The sequence below is a fragment of the Galeopterus variegatus genome, unplaced genomic scaffold (assembly GCF_000696425.1).
Source record: "Galeopterus variegatus unplaced genomic scaffold, G_variegatus-3.0.2 Scaffold2588, whole genome shotgun sequence".
NCBI classification, from domain to species: Eukaryota; Metazoa; Chordata; class Mammalia; order Dermoptera; family Cynocephalidae; genus Galeopterus; species Galeopterus variegatus.
Genome location: NW_007728699.1, coordinates 81,533 through 107,361, shown reverse-complemented (window position 1 = coordinate 107,361; position 25,829 = coordinate 81,533). Strand labels below are relative to the sequence as shown.

Sequence of the window (25,829 nt, the reverse complement as noted above, 5' to 3'; positions counted from 1 at the left end):
CTTTCCACACAGCTCCAAGGATCAGCAGTGTAAGATATGTGAGAGGAAATACTAGAAAGGAAAAAACTGCTCACACTGAATCAGGCTCTTGGCTTTCCCTCATGGTCCAAACCCAGTGCCAGTAACCCCTGCTGTTGGGCTGAATAGCCTAGTAGTTAGAAGGAGGCACTCATGAGTCAGACTTGGGTTCAAGTCCTAGTGCTGCCACTTATTAGCAGCAGGGTTACAGACAAATAGCATAACCTCATTTCCCTCATCTTAAAAAAGAGAAAAATAACAGCTTGAGTATGGAAGGAATTCATCCATGTAAAGTGCTAAGCACAGTGCCTAGCACAGCCAACCCTCAATCAATGTCTTCTAACATCACCTCTATTCATCATCTCATCAGCATAACTCCAGTGGGTGAAAGGTTGAGAAAAATAAGACAGCATAAGTCTAAGGGTCAGAAGGATCAAAAAATAAGAATCTCAAGGTGGTAGAAAATAAAAAGCTGAAAAAGTCAAAATCAGCCTTTGTGAAATTCACTCTGTGAGGGTGGCCTAGATATGAAGTTGTAGACCAGCATTCCAAGATGTGGGACAAATCTGCTGCTGCTCTAAAGTCAGCTCGTGCTGGCCACGAAGAAACTTGTGAAGATAAGTTTGTTCTGCATGCTCGACACAACACTCCCTGTAATCTTTTCCTCCCCCATGCTGGGGCCCTGCTTCAGGTACTTGGTTTTCAAGCCTTCATTTATTTGTTGGAGCCCAGCCTCTCTACTCGCTTCCCTCCTCTCAAGCTAAACCAATGGTTTTGAAATGCCAGTCCATGCCCCAAGGTTAGACTGCCTGCATTAATATGCAGAGCTTGTTAAAAATATAGCTGCTCAGGTTCCACCCTCAGAGAATCCCATCCAGTAGGTCAGAGATGGGGCCTAGTTATTCAATTTTTCAATATATGTTCTCCAGATAATTCTTATTGTAGTCAGATTTGGGAACAATGTTTCTAGACTTTTTCTACACAAAAATCAAACTTTACCTTTCCTATTACCCAGTCTTTTAGGGCTGTTTTTTCCCCTGACCTATCTGAAAAACTTATTTGTATTTTGGGTCCATTAGTCATTAACTGGCAACAACTTCACTCATTTTTCCCCAAGATTTTACATAAAGGACATGTTATGCCATAAGCCAACGTGTGAAAAAAATCAAGAGAAGGGAAGGAATATTTAGAATCCCTTTTGCCCACTCTATAAATGGGGCCGATGCTGGAGAATACTATGGGCTACAGATTTACCATTGTCTTCCCATTTTCCTGGTAGAGAGGCCATTGGAGCCATGAAGGACACACTGTGGATGAATTGGAGGCAGGGGCAAAGAGGCACCATAGTTGTGCAGAATAAAGAACAACATGTACTGAGCATCAAAGGCCAAGCACCACCCTAAGTACTTTACATGGATTATCTCATTTAACATTCCTATTGATAAATATGTATTAGCATTATTATTCCCATTTCACAAGCAAAGATACTGAGATGCAGAGAAATTAACTTGCCCAAGTTCACACAGCTAACAAGTGGCTGTGAATGATGGAGGAGAGTACTTCATAGGGACCAGTAAATTTGTGAAGGCATGAAATGTGACCTTAACAAAGACATATCTTCTCCCCTCTTCTTTATCTTCTCCAAAGAGAAAAATGTCAGGAAATAGAGAATAAAACTTTTGGAAGAAGGCAAAAACTGCATTGCAAGAAAACATCAGCGTCTCCATGACTTTCCAGTTGGGAAATACTAAACTAGTGTTTTGAGGCTTTTTTCTGGCCTGTGGCTTAGGACGACAAGCAGTGCCCTGCCTCTGCAATCCCATCTGAGCAGTATACGGGTGGTATGTCATGAGTAACAGCAGTGCTACCTGACAGGCCACTTGTGTTCTAGAGCATCGAAGGCACCAATGAACTCGTGAAAGTGGAGATGGAGATAACAGCTACGGACTGGTTTTATCCAGGCTGCCCAGCGCAGCTCTGCAGGGTAAAAAGAAGCCAGTGGTTTCTATGGAAACTATCCAGACATATATATTATACCCAGTTGAAGCCACAGTTTTGCAGAAGTCTAAAAAGCACCTTAAATAGATCACATCAAAATGGACCAAGACTCACTACAAGATGGCAGACCTTCCCTTGAGCCTGACACTAGTTTCCTGCCCTTCCAGGTCTTCTTCTAAAGGAGCTTGCAGAGCTGGAGTGGCAAGCACATCCAAAGATCTCCTCATCAGAACTGTAGTCTGTAGCTGACTGACCTTGGAATACTCCTCTTGATGGGTTCTGGAAGGAAAGCTGCCACCAACATGCCTGTTCTTTATCCTGGCTCCAAGGGAGCAAGCCCTGGGGTTGAAAAGTCATTTTAACTTTGAAGGTTTCATTAATAAGAACCAACAATGCATGAGCTTTGCTTGGACTCAGATCACTATCCATAAGAATTTCCAGTGGGTTCTGGAGAGATTAAAACATTCCCCTTAACCACCGTTATCCAGCTGTCCAGCCACAAACGATCCAGTAGAGACCAATGGTCTCCTCCCTTCATCAGCTGTCAGTAAACCTGCCTCCAGTGACAGACATAGAGATGTCTCCTTCCCACCCAACCCACGGCCTCTTGTGAAACCCCCCAGACCTCACAAATAGTTCTGCCATCCTTTGACAAGCTGGAAGACTCATGCCTCTGCAGAGAATAGATGGCATCAATTCCAAAAGATTCAAAGAACAGTCTCTTTAAGAAGCCTCCATTTGGAAACAATATTTATGCAAAGCTGTGCTTGATGAAGTGAAATAGAATTAGCCACTTCAGTAGCACAGGCTTCTCAGATCCATTCTAAGGTGGACTGGCTTATTCACTTCCAAGTGGAACAAATTCAAGAATATATCACAGTTAACTGTGATCACAGCTCCATGGAATTTCAGCCAGTGCCTGGAGCACACTGAGGTGCACTTAATATTCCCCAGTCTGTAATCAACCTTTTGTACATTTGTTTCTAATCACAGGATACAGTTTCATCTTAATGAACTGTTTTCTTATGATATTACAGTTGGTCATTTCAGCATGCCTAATGACCCATTCAGTAGGTTAAATTACAATTAGGGTCCCTTGGTTTTTGTTTCCCAGCAAGTCTTGGAAGGGTTTGATTTTTTTTTTCTTGTTCCCATTGCTCAATTTCAAGGACAGAATCACCAAAGATCAAACACAAAGACATACCTGTTGCAGTCAACGTGGAGCAGGAGATGAGAGGCACTAACTGACAGTGCAACCTTGTGCCAATGTCCATCTGCCATCCGATATGGAAGTGCCTCTGTCCTGGGCTTCCCCTTATGAATATAGTGATATCGAATCTCATCCCTCAAACCGCTGCTCTCCAGTTCAAAATAGCTGCATGTAAAGGAACAAAAAATTTGGTTTATTTTCCTTCTGGATATCACAACCATCATCAATCCCCACCCCTTACTACCAGGATTCTCAGAATCTAAAATTAGCTATCATGACACAAAGAGCCACGACCTGAAATCAATTGTACTGAATGTGACCCAATTCACCTACTTTCTGAGAGCCCTAATGGTGATGACACTTTGAGCCTCTGAAATGGAGTCAATTGATTCACTGTGAGGTAACAGGCCACAAGTAATTAGCAAAACTTGGTGCTGTCTCTTAAATACTTAAAAGTGAAGTTCATAACCTTCTTTCTATTGTCTAAAAAAGGCCATTTGTGTGGAATGGATTTATTGATGTTTATTTTTAGAATTGACATTTTTTTCTTTTTCAAGAATTAAAGGGAAACACTCATGTAAGTCATGTTGGACATCAAGGATTGAAATAAATTCTCAGGGTGAAGAAATTAGTGATCCTTTTTTTTTTTCTTCCCACCAGACAAAAAGCTATAACTGGACAACAATTCCTAGATGATGAGTAGGGGAAGGAAGGTTGAAGCTACTCACATAAGAAGCAGTATTTCAAATTATTACAGAATGAAGCATGCAATTGAGGTTTTCTCTTTCCTAAGATTGGTGTCATGTTTTCCAGACCCATGAGAAACTCAGAGCTACCACTTTGTTCTGCACTTTAGTCATAAAATGCAGCAGGCAGTTTTGGGACAGTCCTTGGACACATGCCAGGGCTGGTAGTTCCATGGGTGGCAGAACTATTTAGACTTCCACGCCTGTCTTCTGAAATGTGCCACCATCGTCATCATCAATATTGGGCCTGATCTCACTGCCAGGCATTGCACTAGGCATTCCACATGTACTGTCTAATTCATCACCCACAAAACCCTACAAGACTGATTTACCAGCCAGGATTTAAAGTCAGATCTACATTGGATAGTCTGTGCACTTTCTACCAGTTTGTTCCCATCCCAGAGGCATGATGACAAAGTGGTGAGCGTGGCCTCAACTGACACGAACTTCATACAGACAACTCAAGAGCTACTTTCCTAAATGGTTAACCAGGCTTAAGCCCTAGGTTTGGAAGGACCTGCTGCTTCTCCTCTAAACCACTGAGTTGACCTGACTCCACTAGCCAGACTATATTTAATCTAAAAGACAAAATGCAACTTCTATGAGGATCAAAATGAATATATCATGAAACTCAGCCTCTATTATGCATGACTCCCAAATCTCATGTCAGAGAACAAATGCATATTTCTTGCTCTTCTTTCATGGGAGATCTTCCCAAGACAGCAGTGCAGGGAAAACAGAGTGAACACCCGCCTCTGACCCACCTCATTTGTGCCAGAATCAGGCAGGCCCAAGGTCATAAACTGAAGAGGTTACTTATACCATAACAGTCAGCTCCCAGGCCCAAGTACATACTTATTAGTAATAATAAATACCATAAATATGTTAAAAGGCTATAAAGGAAGAAATCCCTTAACCTAGAAGATATTTATTTTAAGGAAATTTTCTAATTTCATCTAAGCAGCTAGAACATTAAAAGAATCAAACAATCAGAGAACTTAAAAGTTAAGAAGACCTTAGAGATTACGTGGTCATTCATTAATTCATTCAACATATCTTTACTGAACACATAGTGAAGGACTAAAAATGGATTTAAAAATATAGATCCTGCTTGCAAGAGGCTTTGAGACTAGTGAAGAAAGAAATAATATATGTCCCTCCTCACCCAAAAAGATAGAAACTGGCTTAAGAGAACAAAGAACAGGCAAGGGAAGCTGTCAATTAATGAGTGACTGCCATATGCCAGGAATATACCAAGTGCTTTCAAAAACATCATCCCAGGTCATTTTTTAAGGTAGATATTATTATCCCTATTTTTAAAATGAGTTTGCATACAAACAGAGATACTAAGTGCCTTGCCCAAGGCCACACAGCTTCTGGATAGGAAAGCATCATGTGGATAGGAAAGCATCACGTTCTTACACGTATTTGAGACCTTACAAAGATTCACACATCAGAAGAATCTTGCAATTGCTTTATTTTGAACAATAAGTGACTCCTGGGGGAAGAAACATAACCTTGAAAGGACAATTAGACAATGACAATGACAATTAGAAATGGTCATATAGCTCACCTGATGGAATCACAAAAATAGGAGGCAAATACATTTAACCTGATTGAATCATAATTCCTGTGGTTATGGCCTCACTGAGCAAGTGCTCAATGTATTATAAACAGATCATTTAAATATCACTTTACAAAGCATTGGAGTAAGTGGTTACCTTGGGGTAATCACAAATATACAGCTATGAGAAGAGCAATCTGTGCTAATGTTAGGAAAATGGATACCTGTGTGCTAGGGTAAAGTTTCTGACAGCATTATGCACATATTCAGAAAGTGCTGTATCTCAAACAACTTGGATAAAAATCAAGACGATGTGCTTTGAAAAAAATGTTAGGTAACTGCTGAAGTGGCCCTAGGGATGACAAAAACACTGCATGTCTAAGTGACAACTGCATAAATTTTTTTCAAAAGGTCTAGTAGGAGAATAAAGCAATATCTCCAGACATTAACTCTCTAATAGAGATGTGAGGCTTAGTCCTGATAACAACTTGGAAGAGGTGGTCACCAGCCTGATGGGATTTGGCTGTAGCCTGCAAGAAAGACCCATGACTTGCAGGAGAGCCTTAGTGACTCAAGATGTGGTCTACAGGCCAGCAGCAGCAGTAGCAGCACATGCAGAAATTCAGATTATTGGGCCCCATCTAAAACCTACCGAATCAGGATCTACATTTCAACAAGACTCCCAGATGATTCATGCACACATAAAAGTTTAAGAAGCACTGTAATAGAGTACACCAGGTGTTGCTTTACTTCCTGGCCAGCTGGTCATGGTTAAGGGAGCAGAAGTTTGATGCTATGAGCAAGTGAGCAAGAGCCAGGTGGTCTGGTAGGGAGAGGAAGAACACTGGAAATGATTGTAAACAAGTGTCTAGTGAACAGTCTACCCCTGACCAGTCCTCCCTCTTTAGGCCTCGAGAGCTTTGGGGTCTTGTTGGGAGTCTGGATGGTGCAGCTGTATAGGTAATAAAACCACCAGACAGATTTTATGAGCAGCATTTCTCCCCTTAGCTTTGGACCTTAGCCAAGTATGCTGTTCCGATTAACTGCCTCGGCTCCCAGAAAAGCCTGCTTATCCTGCAAATATTTTAAAACAGCGATGATACTCTCTCCTAAGTTTTTTTTTCTTTTTCAGGCCAAGCTTCCCTGGCTTTTTCTTTTGTACTCCTGTCTTCTACCTGAACTATAAGCCCCTCCTAGACAAGGATTCTGCCTTCCTCTTCTTTCCAGATCCTTCTCCACGTTGGTCAACATATGCTAGGTATGTTCAAATGAACCAATTTTATATTTGAATATAGCATCCAGGAATAAAGGCATTTGTGCAGACATGGTCTCATACAAAGTACAGTGACAATGCCACCTGCTTTGCTCTGGGCAGTGCATGGCTGCAAGTATATCCTAACGCTTATGCTGACTTTCCCATTAACTAACACCCCAAGTCAGTTCACAAAAAAATGCCATGAAGGCAGATCTTATCCACCCTGCATTTTCACAGCTGAACTTTTTAAACCCAAGCCCTTACTTAGTGCTAGGTAGACCCCACGCAGAATTGGCATAACAAATTCCTCAAAGCCCACCTTTGGGTATTAGGTAAAATCAGTATTACCATAAACTGAAGTCAAATTTAACAGGAATATCTGAATTCCATGGTATATTTGTAAATAAAATTCAGAAACAATTCCAAATAATATGAAGGCACTTCAAAAAGTTCATGGAAAGATTTGTATTATCTTTCAATTCTATCTTTCCACAAATTTTTGAAGTACCCTCATATAGGTAGAACAAGACCAACCAAGTTATTTTTATTAAAATGTTTATCATTTTCCCAAAAATTGATATCAAGGTATCCCATTTTCAGAATATATATATATTATCTATAACATATATATATTACATACACATATATATAATTTATATAAAATAGACCAGAAGGCTAGATATACTCAAAATGTCAAAGTAATTATTGCAGGATTGAATGTGTTATTTCTGTATATAAGGTGAAAACAGAAAAAGTTCATTTTAGATGGTATCCAGTACTAATTCATTAGTAAAGGCAAAACATTTCTTAGAAAATGTCTCTTTTCCAGCCATTACACGATATATATTGCCTAGTTAGAGAAATATATTGCACCCCAAACAGCTCCAGAGTTGGTGCAGTACCTGCTTACATTCCAACAGTGGCTTCTCTGTGGCCTTGAACAAACACGGCTCCCAGACTTGGAAATCAAGGCAAAAGGGATATGGCAAATAAGGCCAACACTCCTACCCAGTGTGCACCCCTGGAAGGATTCTCAGGACAGAGAGAAAACCAGACAGGCCTCCGTCTACTTTCTATAAAGGAAAACAAGTCACCACATGTATACACAGAGCACCTAGATGGACCATTTCCCCAAATCCTGAAAACTCCCAAAGATGATGGGGAAAAAACTAGTTTTCCTACCTTTATGTGTGGTGGTAATCTTAACTATGATAACAAAAACAATATAGCTAACATTAGTTATGTGATAATAGCTAATACTTATTGAGTACTTATTACCAGGAGTACTATCTTTAGGTCTTTAAATTTCATATCAAGATAATCCCTACCACAAGCCTGTGGGATATTTGTTATTTGCTTTAACAAATACTTCTATAGCAATGACTATGGGCCAGGAACTATTTTACAAATAGTCATTTAATTCTCAAAACAACCTTAAAAATTACCAGCTACTATTATCCCTGTTTTATAAAGGATGGAACCAAGACACAGACACATTAAACAATTTGCCCAAGGGCCGGCCCGGTGGCGCACTGGAGAGTGCGCCGCTTGGGAGCGCGGCGGCGCTCCCGCCGAGGGTTTGGATACCATGTGGAGACCAGTTCCCGCTCACTGGCTGAGCGCAGTGCGGGCGCAACACCAAGGGTTGCGATCCCGTTGGCGGTCAGTAAAAAAAGACAAAAAGGAAAAAAAAAAGACAATTTGCCCAAGACTACACAGGTAGATAAGAGCAGAACTAGGATTCAAACAAGAATGGTCTGGCTTCAGAGTTTGTGCTCTGTGCAGAAACTCAAGTCCATACTTTTAACTACTACTCATTTTGCAGATAAAAAATTAAATATTTGAAGATGATACAGTGATAGGTGGCAAAATTATGACTTGGACCCAGGTCTGGTAAACACCAGGGTAGGTGCTCACCATGGCAGCATCCCGTTACTCTCTACCGTGTCAGGTATTTTAAATATGTTATCTCTAATTCTGCCAACAATCATAAATGGTAGTTATTACTATTTTCATAAGTGTGGAAACTGAAACTCAAAATGATAAAGTGCCTCACCTGAAGTCATGTAAATCCCAAGGCAGATGTAGCACAGATAGCTGATAATACCTATCCCCAATCTTCCTGCGTACACACTAGACTATATTTCCCAGTCTCCTTGAATTTAGAAGGGACCATATGACTAGCTGTCACCAGCAAAACATGAGCCAGGTGATGTGTATGATGTCCAGGTCAAAGCAGTTAAGAGAGAGTGTGCCTTGTCCATGCCCATTGAGATGTTCAGTGGAGAATTCTGAGGCTTCAGTGGACGGTGGCTCCAATGGATGGAATAAGCCTGGGTCCTTAAATGACCATATGAAGCAGATATATCATTCCTCACACAGATTAATGTTGAACATGGATGTAAACAAAAATAAACCTTACTGATAATAATCTAATGAATTTAGATTATTAGGAAGATGAAACTGAAGAAAGGCAAAAAGCTGACAAGTAACCATGGACATAAAGCTATTGCTAGTCTACAAATAAAAGGAAATGGCAGGAAGGACCAACAGTCATCTGATGTCCTATATATGACAGATAACCTGCATTACATGGCCTAATACTCTGGTAAATTGTATTTTCCAAACATAGCCACAATATCTCCCATCTTACATACTCTTCTACAGTGTGATCTTGACACTCCTCTTATTAAAAGGTGGGAACTATGTCTTCTCCCCTTGTATCTGGACGTATTTGTCAGTGCTTTAGGGGAAAAAGTAATGCTTGGTGACTTCCAAGGCTGGTCACAAATGTATAAATGCAGTTCCTATTTTGTTTTCCAGAACATTTGTGCTTAAAACCCTGAGTCACCTGTAAGGAGTCCAACTATCCTGAGGCCACCCTGCCGTGAGGGAGCCCAGACCATATTGGGAGGCAGCATGTTGGTGCTCTAGTCGACAACTCCAACTGGGATCCCAGACAACAGCCAGTACAAACACCAGGTATGTGAGTGAAAACACCTCCAGCTGGTTTCCCCAAATGTCCACTCTCCCCAGCTGAAGCCACAAATGTTTTAGAAGAGAGATAAGCCCTCCTTTTGGGGCTCTGTCCACATTCCTTACCTACAGAATCTGTGAGCATAATAAGTTTGGGAGAGGATATTTTATACATCAGTAGAAACTGAAACATTCTAACTTCAGGTATACACATTTTTAACTTTAAAAATTTTAAATATAATTAGGTATGTCTCTAGTAAATGCCTGGGTTTTTGGCCAGAAGACCAAATTTCAAAGTGTCAACTTTCTGTTTATACATAGCCCCACAGATTAATAACTATGCATTTTCTTCTAACTTATAAAAAAGTGGAATTCTAACAAAAAGTGTAACTTAATATTAATAAATAAATCCGTGGTTTTCGGCAGCTACTTAAATAAACACATACCTAAGTAATATTTTGGTATCTTTCTCATTAACCCGTTATTTTTCTTGTATCAAGCCTCAATATTTATGCCTCAAGCTTCATGTTTTCATAAATGGAAGTGGCCACATCTGTGGTCCTTTCATGAATCAGCTATCTTTGGGTTACATCTCCAAGAGCTCTCCTGGTCTACAGAGCTATTTGACTAAGTTCAAGGGAAGTCCTAATTTACCTGGACAAACTTCTGGCTCTCCCAACTTCTGATTCCTTTATTCCAAGCAATATGATGTAGTAGAAAGAGAATAAACACCAGAAGAAAGAATGCCAGGTATCAAGGGGCTCAGAGTCCAGCCAACTCGTGTTCAATCCCTGCTGCTGCCATTTAATCTATGTCTGAAAGTGTGCAAGATACATCATTTCCCAAAGCCTCCTTTTCTTCATCTAGTAGAAAATAAAATATACTACTTTACAGATTTCTTATGAGAATAAAATGACAAAACATTTGTAAATCACCTCACAAAATGCCTACTGTCCAATACTGATTATGATTTCTCTTCCTTATCTCTTTCTGTATACATGGAAATAAACAACCTCACAGAGCTGTGATGCTGCTGAAAGCATACATACTACTACTGCCTTTGCTCAGAAAAAGTGTGTCTGCCTTCTCTTTTCTCTTGTTTATACTTGATCTGATGATTTTATTTGTAGTTGTAAAGTTACATACCAGTTATGTACTCAATCCTCTTAGCAAACATCTAGCAAGAGATTAATGGTGACAGCAATTACCAACAGCCTCTGTTGTTGAAAATAAAATATTCACTGTTGAATGAAATGTAAAAACAAAGCTCTTTGTACCAATTCAAAACAGTTATATTACAGCCTTAAAAATCCACATGGTATTAGCAATGTTGTTCTTACTGAAGTAAAGGCTGGCTTCCAACTTCCCCAGATACTGAGAACCAGGAGAAAAGAGAAGGAACCTTACAAAAGTTAAGATAGAAAAAAAAGTTTTTGATGGGAGAAGAAATTTAAAATAAAAGCAACCAATGAGCTGAAACAAAGGGAGAAGGGGTCATCTGTTTTTGAATGCCAAGGTCTGCAAGCCAGATACTGAGAACCAGGAGAAAAGAGAAGGAACCTTACAAAAGTTAAGATAGAAAAAAAAAGTTTTTGATGGGAGAAGAAATTTAAAATAAAAGCAACCAATGAGCTGAAACAAAGGGAGAAGGAGTCATCTGTTTTTGAATGCCAAGGTCTGCAAATAATATCAAATAAAAATATTTATTATGCAACCAAGCTCAAAGCATGTAGAATCACACAACTGTATCTTAAGCCTAAGGTATAGCTCTGAACCTCCAGGAGCTCAAAATCAAGAAATTTATGAATATCAATATTTAAGGAATAGGAATTAACATAGTAATAGTAGTAGTACAGTTGTAGTTATACTAATGATCAACACATGTAAAGCACTATCTATTGTCCCTTAACAAGAAATATAGTCTTCATTTTTTTAAATTTTACTTCTGTAGTTAGAAAGTAAATTAATTAATATATCTATAAGGTTACTGAGTGAAAAATTTCCCTCCCATCCTCTATTTGATATGCTCAGTACTCAATGTCCCCCATAGGCAGCTAATGTTATCAGTGTCCTGTGTATCTTTCCAAATTTTCCTTTCATAAACTCTTTTAGAATAGTTTTAGATTTGCAGAAAAATTGCACAGATGATACAGAGAGTTCCCATCTACCTCACACCCAGTTTCCCCATGATTAAAATCCTATATTACTATAGTGCATTTATCACCATTAATGAACCAATATTAATACATTATTAACTGCAGTCCCTACTTTATTCAGATTTTCTTAGTTTTTACCTAATTTTTTCTCTGTTCCAAATCTCATCCAAGATACTACATTATATTTAGTTATTATGTCTCCTTAGGTTCCTTTTGGCTGTGCCAGTTCAGATTTGCCTTGTTTTTTATGACCTTGACACAGTTTTGAGGAATACTGGTCAGGTGTTTTGTAGAATTTTTACTGATTGGGAATTGTCTAATATTTTTCTCATGATTATACTTGGCTCATGAGTTTTGGGGAAGCCCACTGAGGTAAAGTATAATTCTCATAACACCATATCAAGAATGTACACTATCTACAAGACTCATCACTGTTGTTAATCTTAGTGTCAACCCACCTGGCTGATGTAGTGTTTCTCAGTTTTCTCCATCATAAAGTGACTCCTCTCCCCTTCCATTTTTGTCCTGTAATCTTTGGAAAGAAGTTACTATGCACAGCTCATACTTAAGGAGTAGGGAGTTATGTCCTCCCTCCTTGAGGGTGGAATATTTACATAAATTATTCTGAATTCTAGCTGCATGGAAGAATTGTCGATTTTCCCCATTTATTGATTTAAACATTTATTTATATCAACGTGGACTCATGGGTTATCATTTCATACTTTGAGTTATAATCCAGTTCTAAGTTTGTTTATTGTGTTGCCCAAACTGTTCTGCCTTTAGCAATTGAAAGTTTTTCAGTTGACTCCTTTGACACACTCTCATGATTGTGGTTTTTTGGTTTTGTTTTATGTATTCAGCATTTCCTTACTTTCTGGTACTACAGGATTTTCAAGCTCATCTTATACATTTATTGACCCAGTCCTAAAATCAATCATTTCTCCAAGGAGACCTAATTTCTTTTACTAGAAAATGGCATGAAAACCAAGATGTAGGCATTAGGTGTGCTTATTGCTTCTGGGGTATTATTGCTTCTAGGTCCTCTCAGTTGACAGAGCAAAGAAATATATATGTGTGTGTATAATAATCAGAATACACACATCTATAAATATTTCTCTATGTAGCCGTCCATGTCTAAATCAAGCTGAACATGAGTTCATACCAATATCTTAAACTGTAATCCATTACCACATGGATTCTTCTAGTCTCTGTTTCATGCTTATCTGTAGTTTTCCACAATCCACCATCCATTTACTTAATCACTCACTTTCAGTATACATGTACAGTGTTTCTAGAATGGTTAACCCATGCCATCAAGTAAACAATTTTATCAACTAGAATGAAGTGTCTACACAGTCCTTTTTGCCTTTAGTCCTACAGACTCCCTTCATTTCCAAAGTTCCTGAAGCCAGCACTTTTTCCCCAACCTTCTTTGTTGAGGTTGTTTCACACATTTGTAATGCAGGTAGATAGCTCTATCACATTCTGCATTCTATCCTGGGATCCCCTGACCTCCAAAATGATTTTTTAAATATGCATACATTAAGGTTCACTCTTAGTGCTGTAAGGTTCAGTGGGTTTTGACAAATGCATGATAGCATGTGTCCACCATTAAGATAATGTTAAGATAAATAAGAATCATACCCAGTAGTCCCACTGCCTGAGAATCCCCTCTGTTCTTCACCTATTTAACCCTCCTCCAACCTTCAACACCCAGGAAATCACTGATCTCTTTGTTATCTCTTTTTTTTTTTTTTACTTTTTCAGAATATAATATGAATGGAATAATACAATAGGCAGCCTTTTTAGACTAGGTTCTTTCACTTAGCAATTAATGCATTTAAGATTCAGCCATGTTTCTGCATGGCTTGATAGTTCAATTCTTTTTTATTGCCAAGTAGTACTTCACTGTATAGATGTACCAAAGTATATTAATCCATTCATCTATAGATGGATATCTTGGTTATTTCCTGTTTTGTGAGATAATGAATAAAGCAGCTAAATAAACATTTGTGTGCAAGTTTTTGTATGAAAATAAGTTTTTAGATTACTATCTGTTGAATTGTATCCCCCAGAGGTTCATGTATTAATCCCCACTGAAACAGTGTTGAGGGTGAGAAATCCTATTACGGTAATTAAAAGCTGCAGCCTTTAAGAAGTGATTAGATTGTGAGGACCATGCCCTAGTGAACGGATTGATCCATTCATGGAGTAATAAGTTGATGGTTTAGTGGGTGGTATGGACATGGTTCTGATGGTTTTATAAGGACAGCAAGTGAGCAGGTTAGTTCTTTCTTGCTCAAGCCATTTGCCATGTGACACCTGCCACGAAGAAGGCCCTCACCAGATGTGTTCCCTGGACTTTGGACTTCCTAGCGTATGAAACTGCAAAAAATAAATTTTATTTCTTTATAAATTACCCAGTTTCAGGTACTCTGTTATAAGAAACAGAAACTGACTAATACACTGTTTAATAATAAACTGACTAATTGAGGAAATACCTAGGACCGCAAATGCTGGATTGTATGGTAAGACTATGTTTAATTTTTCATAAAACTGCCAAACTGTCTTCTAAAGTGGCTATACTAGATTACATTCCCACCAGCAAGGAGCAAGGGCTCCTATTGCTATTCATCCCCACCAGTAATTATCACTGTCAATTTTGGACTTTAGCTCCCTGTTGGTATGTAATGGTATCCCGTTTTTTAATTTGCATTTCCCTAATGACAAATGATATTGAGCATCTTTTTTCTTTTTTCTTTTTTTTTTTTTTTTTGTGTCCTTTTTGAGACCGGCCGCACTGCGCTCAGCCAGTGAGCGCTGTGAGCGCACCGGTCATCCCTATATAGGATCCGAACCCGTGGCGGGAGCGCTACTGCACTCCCAGCACGGCACTCTCCCGAGTGTGCCACGGGCTTGGCCCTTGAGCATCTTTTTAAATGCTCATTTGCCATTTATATGTCTTCTTTGGTAAGATGTCTGTTCAGATCTTTTGCCCATTTTTAATTGGATTATTTGTTTCCTTATTGTTGGGTTTTAAGTGTTCTTTGTATATGCTGGACACAAGTCCTTTATTAGATATGTGTTTTTCAAATACTTCTCCCAAACTGTGACTTTTTTCATTCTCTTAACAGTGTCTTTTGCAGAGCAGAAAGTTTTAAGTTTTAGTAAAATCTAACATCAATTTCTTTTTCATGGATCATGCTCTTACTGTATCTAAAAACTCATCACCAGATCCAAGGTCATATAGATTTTCCCCTATGTTTCTTCTAGAAGCATTATAGTTTTGCATTTTACACTAAAGTGTATGATCAAGTTAATTTTTGTGAAAGGTAGAAGGTCTGCCTCAAGGCTCATTTTTTTTTTTTTTTTTTTGCATACAAATGTCCAATTGTTCAAGCATCATTTGTTAAAAATACTATCCTTTCTACCAAAGGTTTTTTATTTTATGAAAGCAGGTATGAATACATTATTTTGTGCCACCTTTTTAACACAAATGGCAGTGTACTACTCTCACTGTTCTACATTGTTCTCTTTTTATTTAATGTAACAAGAGATCTTTCTTACACACAGAGCTTCCTCTTTATCCTTACAGTTTTCAATTTGATACATTTTCTCCCACTCAGAATTAATACCTTACCTCTTTATAGTACAAATCCAGATTACAACTAGGTAAAGGCCCATTTGCTCAGGGATAAGCTAGTCTTATATACTGGAAAAGCGAGGTTGAAAATCATATGCAAAGGATGGCAGTAAGTGCTAAGATAAGTAAGTAGCAAGCACTCAGTAATACAAAGACCTTTGATACACATCAAAGGTCTCTCTTCAAGGAATTTACATGCCACTTGATAAAATAAAATGAAAATTTATGGAAATACAAGCCTGACCTTTAAAAAGAGGGGAGAAATGCACTCTTGAATGGTGATCCAGAAAAGATTCAAAAAGATAGTAGATGCAGAATTATTTAGATGGGAGGGAGGGGGTGAGAAAGGTCCTTCAGGAGGGGAAAAAGCAAAGATGTGAATGAGGAAATGTGTCTGGCAATCTCAGGCAAGAGAGAAAGAACAGGTTTAAATAGCACTGAAGATGTGTGCAAAGAAAGCCGAGGAGGTGTGAAACAGCCAAAAAGGTAAATTGGGGTTACATTCATAGAACCGAGCTCTGATATTTGGGCTTTATCCTACAGCCTAGTGGTTCTCAAACCATTTTCTGCATGACAAATAGACAGAATGATATTCATGGGCAAAAAGCTCTCCCACAGGTGTCACTGATTATGCAAAATTTCTAGTGTGTTACCTCTAAGTCCAATCCTTTCTCCTCCTCCCAGAAAGCACATCAGATCAGTGGTTCTATGTACCCTAACTCCACTCCAATATGTTAGAGTAGTTTTTTTTTTTACATAAATAAATCACAAATTTATATCTCCAGACTAGACCAGTGTTCTGAGCTGTATACTTATATATCCAACTGTCTGGTTGGATTCCTCAAATTCAATAAGCTGAAGACATAACTCTTGATACTGGTCCTCCAAAACCTGGGCTTCATCTATTGTAGCCTACATCAGAAAGAGAGCTAGGAACCCAAGCTTTGTCTTTGACACCTTTCTCTCTCCTGTGCCTGATGTGCAAACTATCAGTAAGTTCTACTGCTTCTACTTCTAGGTATCTACCATATCCATCCACTCCTCATCTCCTCCCTTGCTGTCATCCTTATCTAAGACAAAAATCCAATTATGTATCAATCCACTCTTGAGCTTAAAATCCATCAAAGACTTCTCATTGCTATTTAGCCTAAGCCTAGAATTCTTAAACATGGCCTTCAAGAGCCCATATATCCTGACACCTGCCCATCTTTCCAGCCTTAGCTTGCTCACTCTCCACTTAACTCTCTGACATCAACCTTCTTCTTTCAAGTCTTCAAACATCCCATGTTCTCTCCCACCACAACATACTCACCCCCACTCTCAGGAACACTCTTACTCCCATTTTTCCCTAGCTAACTTCAGCTCTCACCTTAAGTGTCACCTCCCCGGAAGACATCACTGGGATGTGCTCCACCATCACCCAGGCTTTTTCATGGGACTATCTTCCTTTCCTTTTCTGTCTGTTTCTACTTATATATTTTTCTCATTATTTAACCTCTGTCTCTCCCACTGGATTGTAAGCTCTCTGTACACGTGAACCATGTCTGTTTTCATTCATCATTGTATCTTCGGAGCCTGGCATAGGACCTAGCATATTGTAAACACTCAGAAATTATTTTTGGAATAAAAGAATGAGAACAGTAACAAATCTCTGGTTTTTAGTAACAGTCACAAAAATTCCACGTAGAACACCTTAGAGCCAACTGTGATACACCAAGTTTTGTGACACTGAAGTTGAAAATCACTGTTACAGAGAATAAAAGTTACTCATCAAGGAGGTAGTCCAGTAAAAGCTCCATTTAAATAATGATAATATTTACAATAATTGATAACATTTATCAATTCTTACCACAAGCCAGCTTGAGAAGTACTTTATATACAATGTTTTAGTAAATTCTTAGAACAACTTTATGGAAGGGGGTACTATCATTATCTTCATTTAACTAGTGAAGAAACCAAGTCAGAGGGAAGTTAAATGACCTGACCACAGACACAAAGCTAGGACAATGATGCCTAAGTCAGACTCTCTTGGATGAGAGAATCATGAAAATCAACACAGATCCATCTGCCCCATAACTGAAACTATCACCCACACATAAGAGTCACTGGGAAGGCTGAAGTCATGGACAGAAAGTTCCATTGCTTGTGAGGCCAACCACTGTGAGCTAGAAAAAGACATTGTGAACAGACTCAGCATACGACCCTCCTCTGTCCGTGGTGCTGATGGCTCCACAGCACTGGGGCTGAGTGGCTTGGAAAATGTGGTCTAGTGACCACTGGCTGCTTCTGTTCAGAAGACTTGAGCTCTCAATAAAATATAGTGAGATATATTGAAAAGTACTTATCGTAATTGGCATGTAATAACTCAATAAATGTCAGCTATTATTATTATTACCATTATTTAAATGTTTTTACTAAATTGACAAGAAACTTTTATTTCCTACAAAAATGATTTTCAACTTTAATCAGCAGTATGATGTATCACAATTTTCTGTGAGGTGTTCCATATGTAATTTATTACTGTCAATAAAAACCAGAGGTTCTTTAATGTATTCATTCATTTATTCCAAAAATATTTACTAAGTATCTACAATATACTAGAGTCTATTCTAGGCTCTGATGAGACAATGATCGGAGGAAACAAATATGGTCCATGTGTTCATATTGCTTACAATTCAGTGGGAGAGACAGATGTTAACAAAATAATCACACTAATAAATGTAAAATTGGAAACAGATAAGTACTGTGAAGGAAGGAAACACGGTTTTATGACAAAGTATGAATCAGTTTAAGTAACATTGGGATAAGGCCACCTGGAATGATAGGCAAAGGCTAAACAGGAGCCCTGGAAAGAATTGCTCATGAAGTTGTAAGGTCACTGAGAACTATGTTCAGGAATAATCCTAGAAGATGGGGCCCAGGTGGGCCTAAGTGGTAATGTTTGTTCATAGTTAGACGCTGAAACAGGTGATGGGCTATATGGTAAATCTGAGGGTACCATTAATAAGACAAGTGTAGCAAGTTGCCACCCAGCCTACTTGCCATTCCAGCACCTCTTCCACAGTGAGTATCACCGTAGTGGAAATAATGACTAAACATTCCCATGGGGGAAGTTATCACCACCCCCTATTCTGAATTCTCTGTCCCTTCCTCAGGAAAGGACACCTGGATCAGATGAACTTATCTAAAACCAATTTGCCTATAAAGCTAATATATGTAAGTGAACATTTGCCCAAAGCAGCTTTATTTAAAACCAAATTTGATGAAAACCAATTTACCTTCCTATCACATGTGAATTCTTATGAATTTCACAAACATGAATTTTATGTGAGTAGTACTATTAGAGGGAATTACCACTGAGTAAACTAGCCATTAGATAAATTGATTTTAGAATAATTCATTTTGGGCAAACTTGGAGGACCTAAGACCAATACCTAGCAGTTTAGAAGGTAGATGAGGTAGCACCAGGCTGCAGGGTTTCTTCTCATAGTCAAAACCTTAGGAAGCTGGGATACTCAGAGTCCCTCCCACCTTTCAAAAGAATTAATGGGCTTCAAGATTAATCAGTGTATCCTGTGCTGCCAGCATTCCTGTTATATTCCTCATCTCCATCATGCCTGCTAAGGACTGAAGCTTCCTGCCCATCATCATCATGAAGCTGCCTTTGGATAACCCTAATCAGCTCAGACCATCCAGGTACCTAGGAGGTACAGACACGCTGAACTCAGTGTTTTTTTAAAGTGCTCCTTAAACTTTAGTGTGCATTAAGTCATCTTGTTAAAACACAGACTCTTATTCAGAAGGTCTGGGCTGGGGTCTTATGTACTGCATTTCTAATAAGCCCCAGGTGATGCTGATGCTGCTGACCTGCAGGCCACACGATCAGTAGCAAGGTCTTACAAGATGAATATGCCTGTTAAGGTGTGTGTGTTGGACTGGAGATGAAATTTACTGGATATTAGAATGTATTCTTCTCTGGTCTTGGATGTAAAGATGCAAAAAAAAATGATATCAAAAACTTACTCATATGTTCTCAGAGTTTCAAACCATGACTAAAACTTTCTCTGCAACCAGAGAGAGTTCATTGGGCAATGGCTTCTAAATACTACGAAAGCATCAAAAATTAAGTTGCCTAAAAAGGTGATGGAGTAATTGTTTTCCATACTAGAAATTTCACCACCATATAAAATATGTCCCTGCTTACCTTAGAAATGCCATTCTTAAGAAGAGTTCCTCCCCCTTCACCACACCAAGAGGCTTAGTAAAAACCATTTCATGCTAAGAATGGTCCTTTAACAAAAGACCTTACAATTAAATATAAAAAGAAATTCTGCTGGCCTACTTAACCCACAAAGAAGCCAGATGAGTGAGGTGAAGAAAGAGCTTGAGAGAGAGCACACAGTGAAGATAACACCGGGTTTGACTAAAGTGTTGCTTCCCATCCTATTTCCTTCTTCCACACACAGGTTCACAGGAACACACCTTCTCACTCCAGTGATTCAAAAGCAGTTTCTCATCTGAGGCCTGAAAAAGACAGCTATAAATTACTTCCCCCTTTAATTACAAAAGAAAAAATAGTTTGACCTTAACCAAATGATCAAGGTTAACATCACCAGTAATAAAACATACTGACATCAGGAATCCTTTGACATGATGCATGGAGAAAAGGCAACATCATTTCTTTGATATTATTGCCCAAAATACATAACTTAGTCATGAGAAAATATCAGAAACTGAAACCAAGGGATATTCTACAAAATAACTGGCCATACTCTCCCAAAATCTCAAAGTCATGAAAGACAAAGAAAGTCTAAGGAATTGTCACATTTTGGATATTAAGGAGAAATAACAACTAAATGCAATGTGAAATCCTGGACAAAATTCTGGAACAGAAAATAAATAAATAAATAAGGATATTAGTGGAAAAACGGGTAGAATTCAAATAAGATGTGTAATGTGGTTCATAATCTTACAACAATGTTAAGTTCCTGGTTTTGATCATTTTACTTTGGTTGTATAAGATGATAGTATTAGAAAAAGCTGGGTGAGGGATCCATGAGAAATCTCTGTATCATTTTTGCAACTTCTAAGTCTAAAATTAGTACAAAAGAAAAAGTTAAAAAATAAATTACTGTCTTTTCCTCCAAGAGGCAGAGCCAAAGAAGCCACACCATTAGTTCACATCCCAGTGGAAAAGTCTATGATATTATTTTTGTACTTATGAAAAAGGTAAGACTGGATCTTCTCAACATTCTCTCTTAAATCTGATTTTTCTCAACAAGACCTTGGTTCTTGGCTTCCTGTTCTCATCTCCCCCAGGCACTGAATCATTCTTACAATAAATCAAGGGAAGCCATCAACTCACCCTGGTTCCAATTGTGAAATCCACCTTCCACATATCACATAGTTGCAGAAAAGTGAAGCCTTAAGAACAGTTTGAAAGTAAAACACCAATTTGAAAAAGACTATTTAGAAGGTGCTGACTAGGAAGAAAAAAAATTAATAAGGAAGAGATCAAGACAGCAAGAAAAAGAAACTAAGGGTTCTCCCATCCTACATGAGATTGGGTGGGTATCCAACAGCAGGGAAGGTCTAAAGGTATGCAGAGGGCAGAATTCAGTAGATCATAAATCACTGACAAAGAGATTAGATCGTTCCATAAAGTCTTCTCCAGCCATCCCAAGCAGGAATTGAATATGCACAAGGCACCTAGTTTAAACCTTAGAAAAGTGACAGGGAAAAGCCTCCTCTTTTCAGTCACTAAGATAATGACAAACTAGTTTTTCTTTTCTTTTTTATTATTAATTCTTTTCTGGGTCTCTAGTGTTTGCAAGATTGATATAAAGACCAGATTTCAAATATGACTAATTTTAATAGATATTCCATAAGTATAACATGCAAGACAAATAAGATATTCAGAATATTTTAAGCCATGCCCTTTGGATTGAGAACAGAAAGCACAGTATCTCCATAATAAGAAGAATAATAATAGTCACCAATTACCATGCCTACGATGTGCCAGGCATTGTCTCAAATCCTCAGAATATGCCCACTATGCACATATGATTACACCTAGTTTACAGATGAAGAAACTGAAGATCAAAAATATAAAGTGATCTGACCAACATAACACAGCCAGGGAGTGGTGGATTCAAGATTTGAACCCAAGTCCACAGAAGATGCTCTTTCTGCTCCATAACACTGTGTTTAGGACGTAGTGAAGGACATGAAGTTTCTGTCACCAACAAAGAGATACCGAGACTGTTGGCACTGTGCTGCATAGAAGCAAGAGCTGCTAGCAAAGTCTCCCTTGGGGACGTAGAGGTGTTAAATGTACAGTGTCCTTCACAACAGATGGAAGTCACTTAAGCAAAATTTCTCACAACCTCACCACTCTTGCCACAGAGAAGACTGTGTTTTCAAAAGTAAGAAGGATGGTACATATGAACTTAGCCTGGAAGCAACTGCTAGCTTACCAACAAACCCATCCACTTTTCTTGTTGGCATAGAGCTAGACTCATTCCCAGACTCTCTCACTGTTAATGTGTTTGAGTTCCAGCCAATGGAATGTAAGTAACTGATATATGCTGTTTCCAAGATGGCCCTAAACCTCTTACATGAAATCCTTCTCTTTCTGATTGCTGGAATGAAGACAACCCCCAGAGAAACCTTGAACACCACATGTTGAAGACAGTAGAACCACAAAGTGGACAGAGCCTGGATCACTGAATCTCCACTACAAGAAGAGCTGCCTGGGACAGATGCCAACAATATCTGCATCATCTATTATGTGAGCAACAAATATATATGATACATCCCTAGCTATAACTGTCAGTGAGAAAAATAGCCCCCTAAAATAAACCCCAAGAATCCCTCAAAGCCATAAAGAAAGCCCTTGCCTCCCGCCACTTTGTTTGATAGAATAATCAGCACTGACAATGTCTACAGAGATTTATCGTTGTCTCACCTAAATTTAACTCCTCACAAGAAAATATAATTTTATTTTGACATTGGTCACCCATGCTATTCAGATCATAGGATAATAAAAGGGGGTTCACAGAATTAGGAATTATACATTAATGTTGACATCTTGACAGGCACCATTAGAATCCCCATGTTACAGAAAAGGACATTGAGACACACAAACCAAGCCATGGTTCCTTCTCTCTGTGTTCCCACCTCAAAACCAGGGCTGTTTTTTTGGCAATTTCTGCATAAGTCTCTCAGAGTTATTATAATTAACTAACTGCCAGTAAGCAATAGAGTCAAGTCTGAAATTCAGATCTTCTGAGTGGATAATGTGCCATTCCATATGAAAAGCATTTAACACACAAAACCATACCCTCAGCAAATGCTATTTCCCTCCCCCTCCACTCAGCCATATATCATCTCTCTACTGACCCTCACACTGTCCCTCTCCTTTATTCAAAGGTCATGTTCAAAAGCACAGGCAAATTTAAACTGCATCAGTCAGTTACCTAGAGGGGTTACAACCAAAGCTCTTTCTTGCTTGGAGGGGTTTTATGGTGAGAACTTCAAGGGAAGCCAGCTTCCGTAGTCAGCCTTTGGATAATTTTCCTGGTTGGATAATCCCCAACCAGATTCTCATCCAGAATTGTACAGGAAAAATTAATTCCCCAGGGATTTACACCCACCTGCCCATGGAGTAGTCTAGGACACTCTCGGCAAAGATCTGAAAGACTACTGGTGGCAGAGAATGCAGCTGTCCTCCAGTGGGCACTCTCCCCTCCTTTCTTCAGTAGTAGAATCTTAGTAAAGCACACGGCCATCCAGAATAAAGGACACGGGTCCCACCTTCCTTGCAGCAGGGTGTGGCCACATGATCAAGTTCTGGCCAATAGGACATGAGGGAAAGTGATGCGTGAGAGGAGCATGCTCTCCATTTCTGCTTGTTCTCCTTTGAACTGGCTCAGCCTGGGCATGGGAATGAACCATCAAGATCCATGAGCACAGGGCAGCACCCCACAGACTGCAGGGCCACAGTACAAAAGAGCCTACCTCCTTGGCCCTGTGAAGTTGTCACAGAAACTCTGGACTACCTGCATTCAAACTGTTGCATGGGAGAGAATGAAACTTTCATTTTATTTAAATGACTGTTATTTTGGCCTTTGTTTCAGCAGCCAAACCTGTATCCAAATCAATACAGATTCCTCGGGGTTTCCTCATGGGCAGGTGCAGGAATAATCCTGGTGGATTTTCATGGGCCTTAACTTGCCTTCCAGCCCTGGATGGATGGCTGTTTCCTCTCCATGGTCTTTTCTAGAGAAGGCATACAGTATATGTGCCTTTGAGGGATACCTACATACTTGTCCACAGAATGTTTGCATTAGAATCACATTATTTAAAACTGACATTCCTATACCAAATTCCCAAGGACTCAGATTCAGGAGATTTATAAAAATTCCCAAAATTGTATTTTTAAAAGCTCCCCAAGCAACTAAAATATTCAGCATATCTTCTACAGCCACAAAACAGCTAGATGTGAAAAATAAGTTCTACTGGTGTACAGGCCAGCTATGCCTATACAGTGATTTTCTATATTCAACAGTGATTTTCTGCATGTTATCAAGTGGCTAAAAGAGAGGAGATCAAATGTCCTCATCACAAAGAAATGATTAAGTTTTATAATAATGAATATGCTAATTACCCTGATTTGATCATCACACATTGTAGACATGTATAGAAATATGAATAATCAGTATGTTTTAATAAAAAAGTAAATAAAAGTTCCTCAAGCAATTAAGTCACCCATGTCTTCTGTGGCCTGAAGTCTACAGGCATGTGGGTGCATGTATAGAAAAGGCCTCAATGTTTTCTTGGGACCCTCCCTGCAGACCCTGCTGCTTCCCCTCCCAGACCTTGTGTTCTTCTCCCTTTAGGGCAGTATGTTCCTTCACAGTTCCTTTATGGTGCGTGTCCCTGGGGCAAAACTGTTCTTTCCAGCTTTCCTGGTCAAGCCTTTAGATGCATGTTCAGGTATCATCCTCCACACTGCAAACTGGACCTGCTTTAAGCCTCTTTACTCCCCATTGCCTACATGAAAACACTCATCCATTCAGCATATATTACTAGAAGTTCAAGGTCTTTAAGCAAAGCCAAACACACAGCACTTCTAATGATCTGACCACCTCCAACCTTCCAGCTTCATCTCCAACACTGATCTTCACACCCTGAGTTTGTAACCGTGGTTCCCTCTGTCTGGAATGCTTTTCCATCCTGGTTACCTGGCAATTCATACCCACTCTTCAAGACTCAGCTCCAGTATCCACACAAAGGACTGTAAGGACCACCTTACTACTCCTGACACTGGAAAACTGTCAAAATCTGCCTGAAAATCCGGCTTCACATTTTAAACAGGTGAATCCACTAACATCTCTATGAGGTATTTCTCCTGTCACGCCTGCAGGCCCTGGGCAGACCTGTTCTGTGGGGGACTCCTGCCCTAGCAAAAGGTTTCCTATCTCAGACCAAAAAGAAGTTTGTCTCATTAATTCAACTAACATATATCAAACATTTATGCCATGTCATGCCCTGCCAGGGCCTGAGAGTAGATGACTAAATCACCTGATTGCTAATGGCTTCCATCTACTATGCCATTTTTTGATTTCTTTCTGTGAAGACTTGATGTACATCACCCAAGTGCTCCCTGAGTCCTGACCACGCCAGTTTGCCAAGCCATTCTCTGGAGCTTACCTCTTCAACTTCTGCAAGTCCCCTGGAGTCTTTCTGCCCAGCTTCTAAGTCACTACTTTGCCTGATAATCCAACTTGTATATGCGCCCTGATTCCCAGCCGAGCCTCTTGCCAACTCATCGTCTGCTCCCATCCATTCCCAACTTGATTTGGTTCTCTCAGTTCTGACTTGGGACCGCCCATGGACCCAGCATGAACCCGACTAAACACACTGGCCTGATTAAGCACTTTAACATCCTTGGTGGAAGCCTCTTAGAAAAAAAGAGGAAAACAAGAAAAGAACTGGACCCATTACGACTGCCTGCCCAGGGGAGCTAGAGAGAGGCCCTCCACTCATCTCTATGAGGTATTATTAAGAGCTTTCTGATGGCTCATCCTCATTTGCTAAGCAAGTGTTCCCCAGTAACATGCAAATGAACAAGAGAGCAGCCCCGATATTCAGATTAAGCAATACATGAATCACTACAGAACCCAGGCAGAGCCTGTTGGTATATAAGTTATTGCTGCCCTTTTTAAAAATTTAATTACGGTGTTTGAACATTATCTCATT

General features: G+C 39.3%; 1 protein-coding gene across 1 annotated transcript in view; it reads right to left on the bottom strand.

The window, feature by feature from the left end:
• The window catches only part of LOC103598367 (protein kinase C-binding protein NELL1-like), a 226,789-nt gene that overhangs the window by 173,378 nt on the left and 27,582 nt on the right, over positions 1–25,829 (bottom strand). The window contains exon 3 of the mRNA XM_008582357.1: positions 3,221–3,391. Coding sequence (XP_008580579.1) covers positions 3,221–3,391 — 171 coding nt within the window. The remainder of the gene's footprint in view (positions 1–3,220; positions 3,392–25,829) is intronic.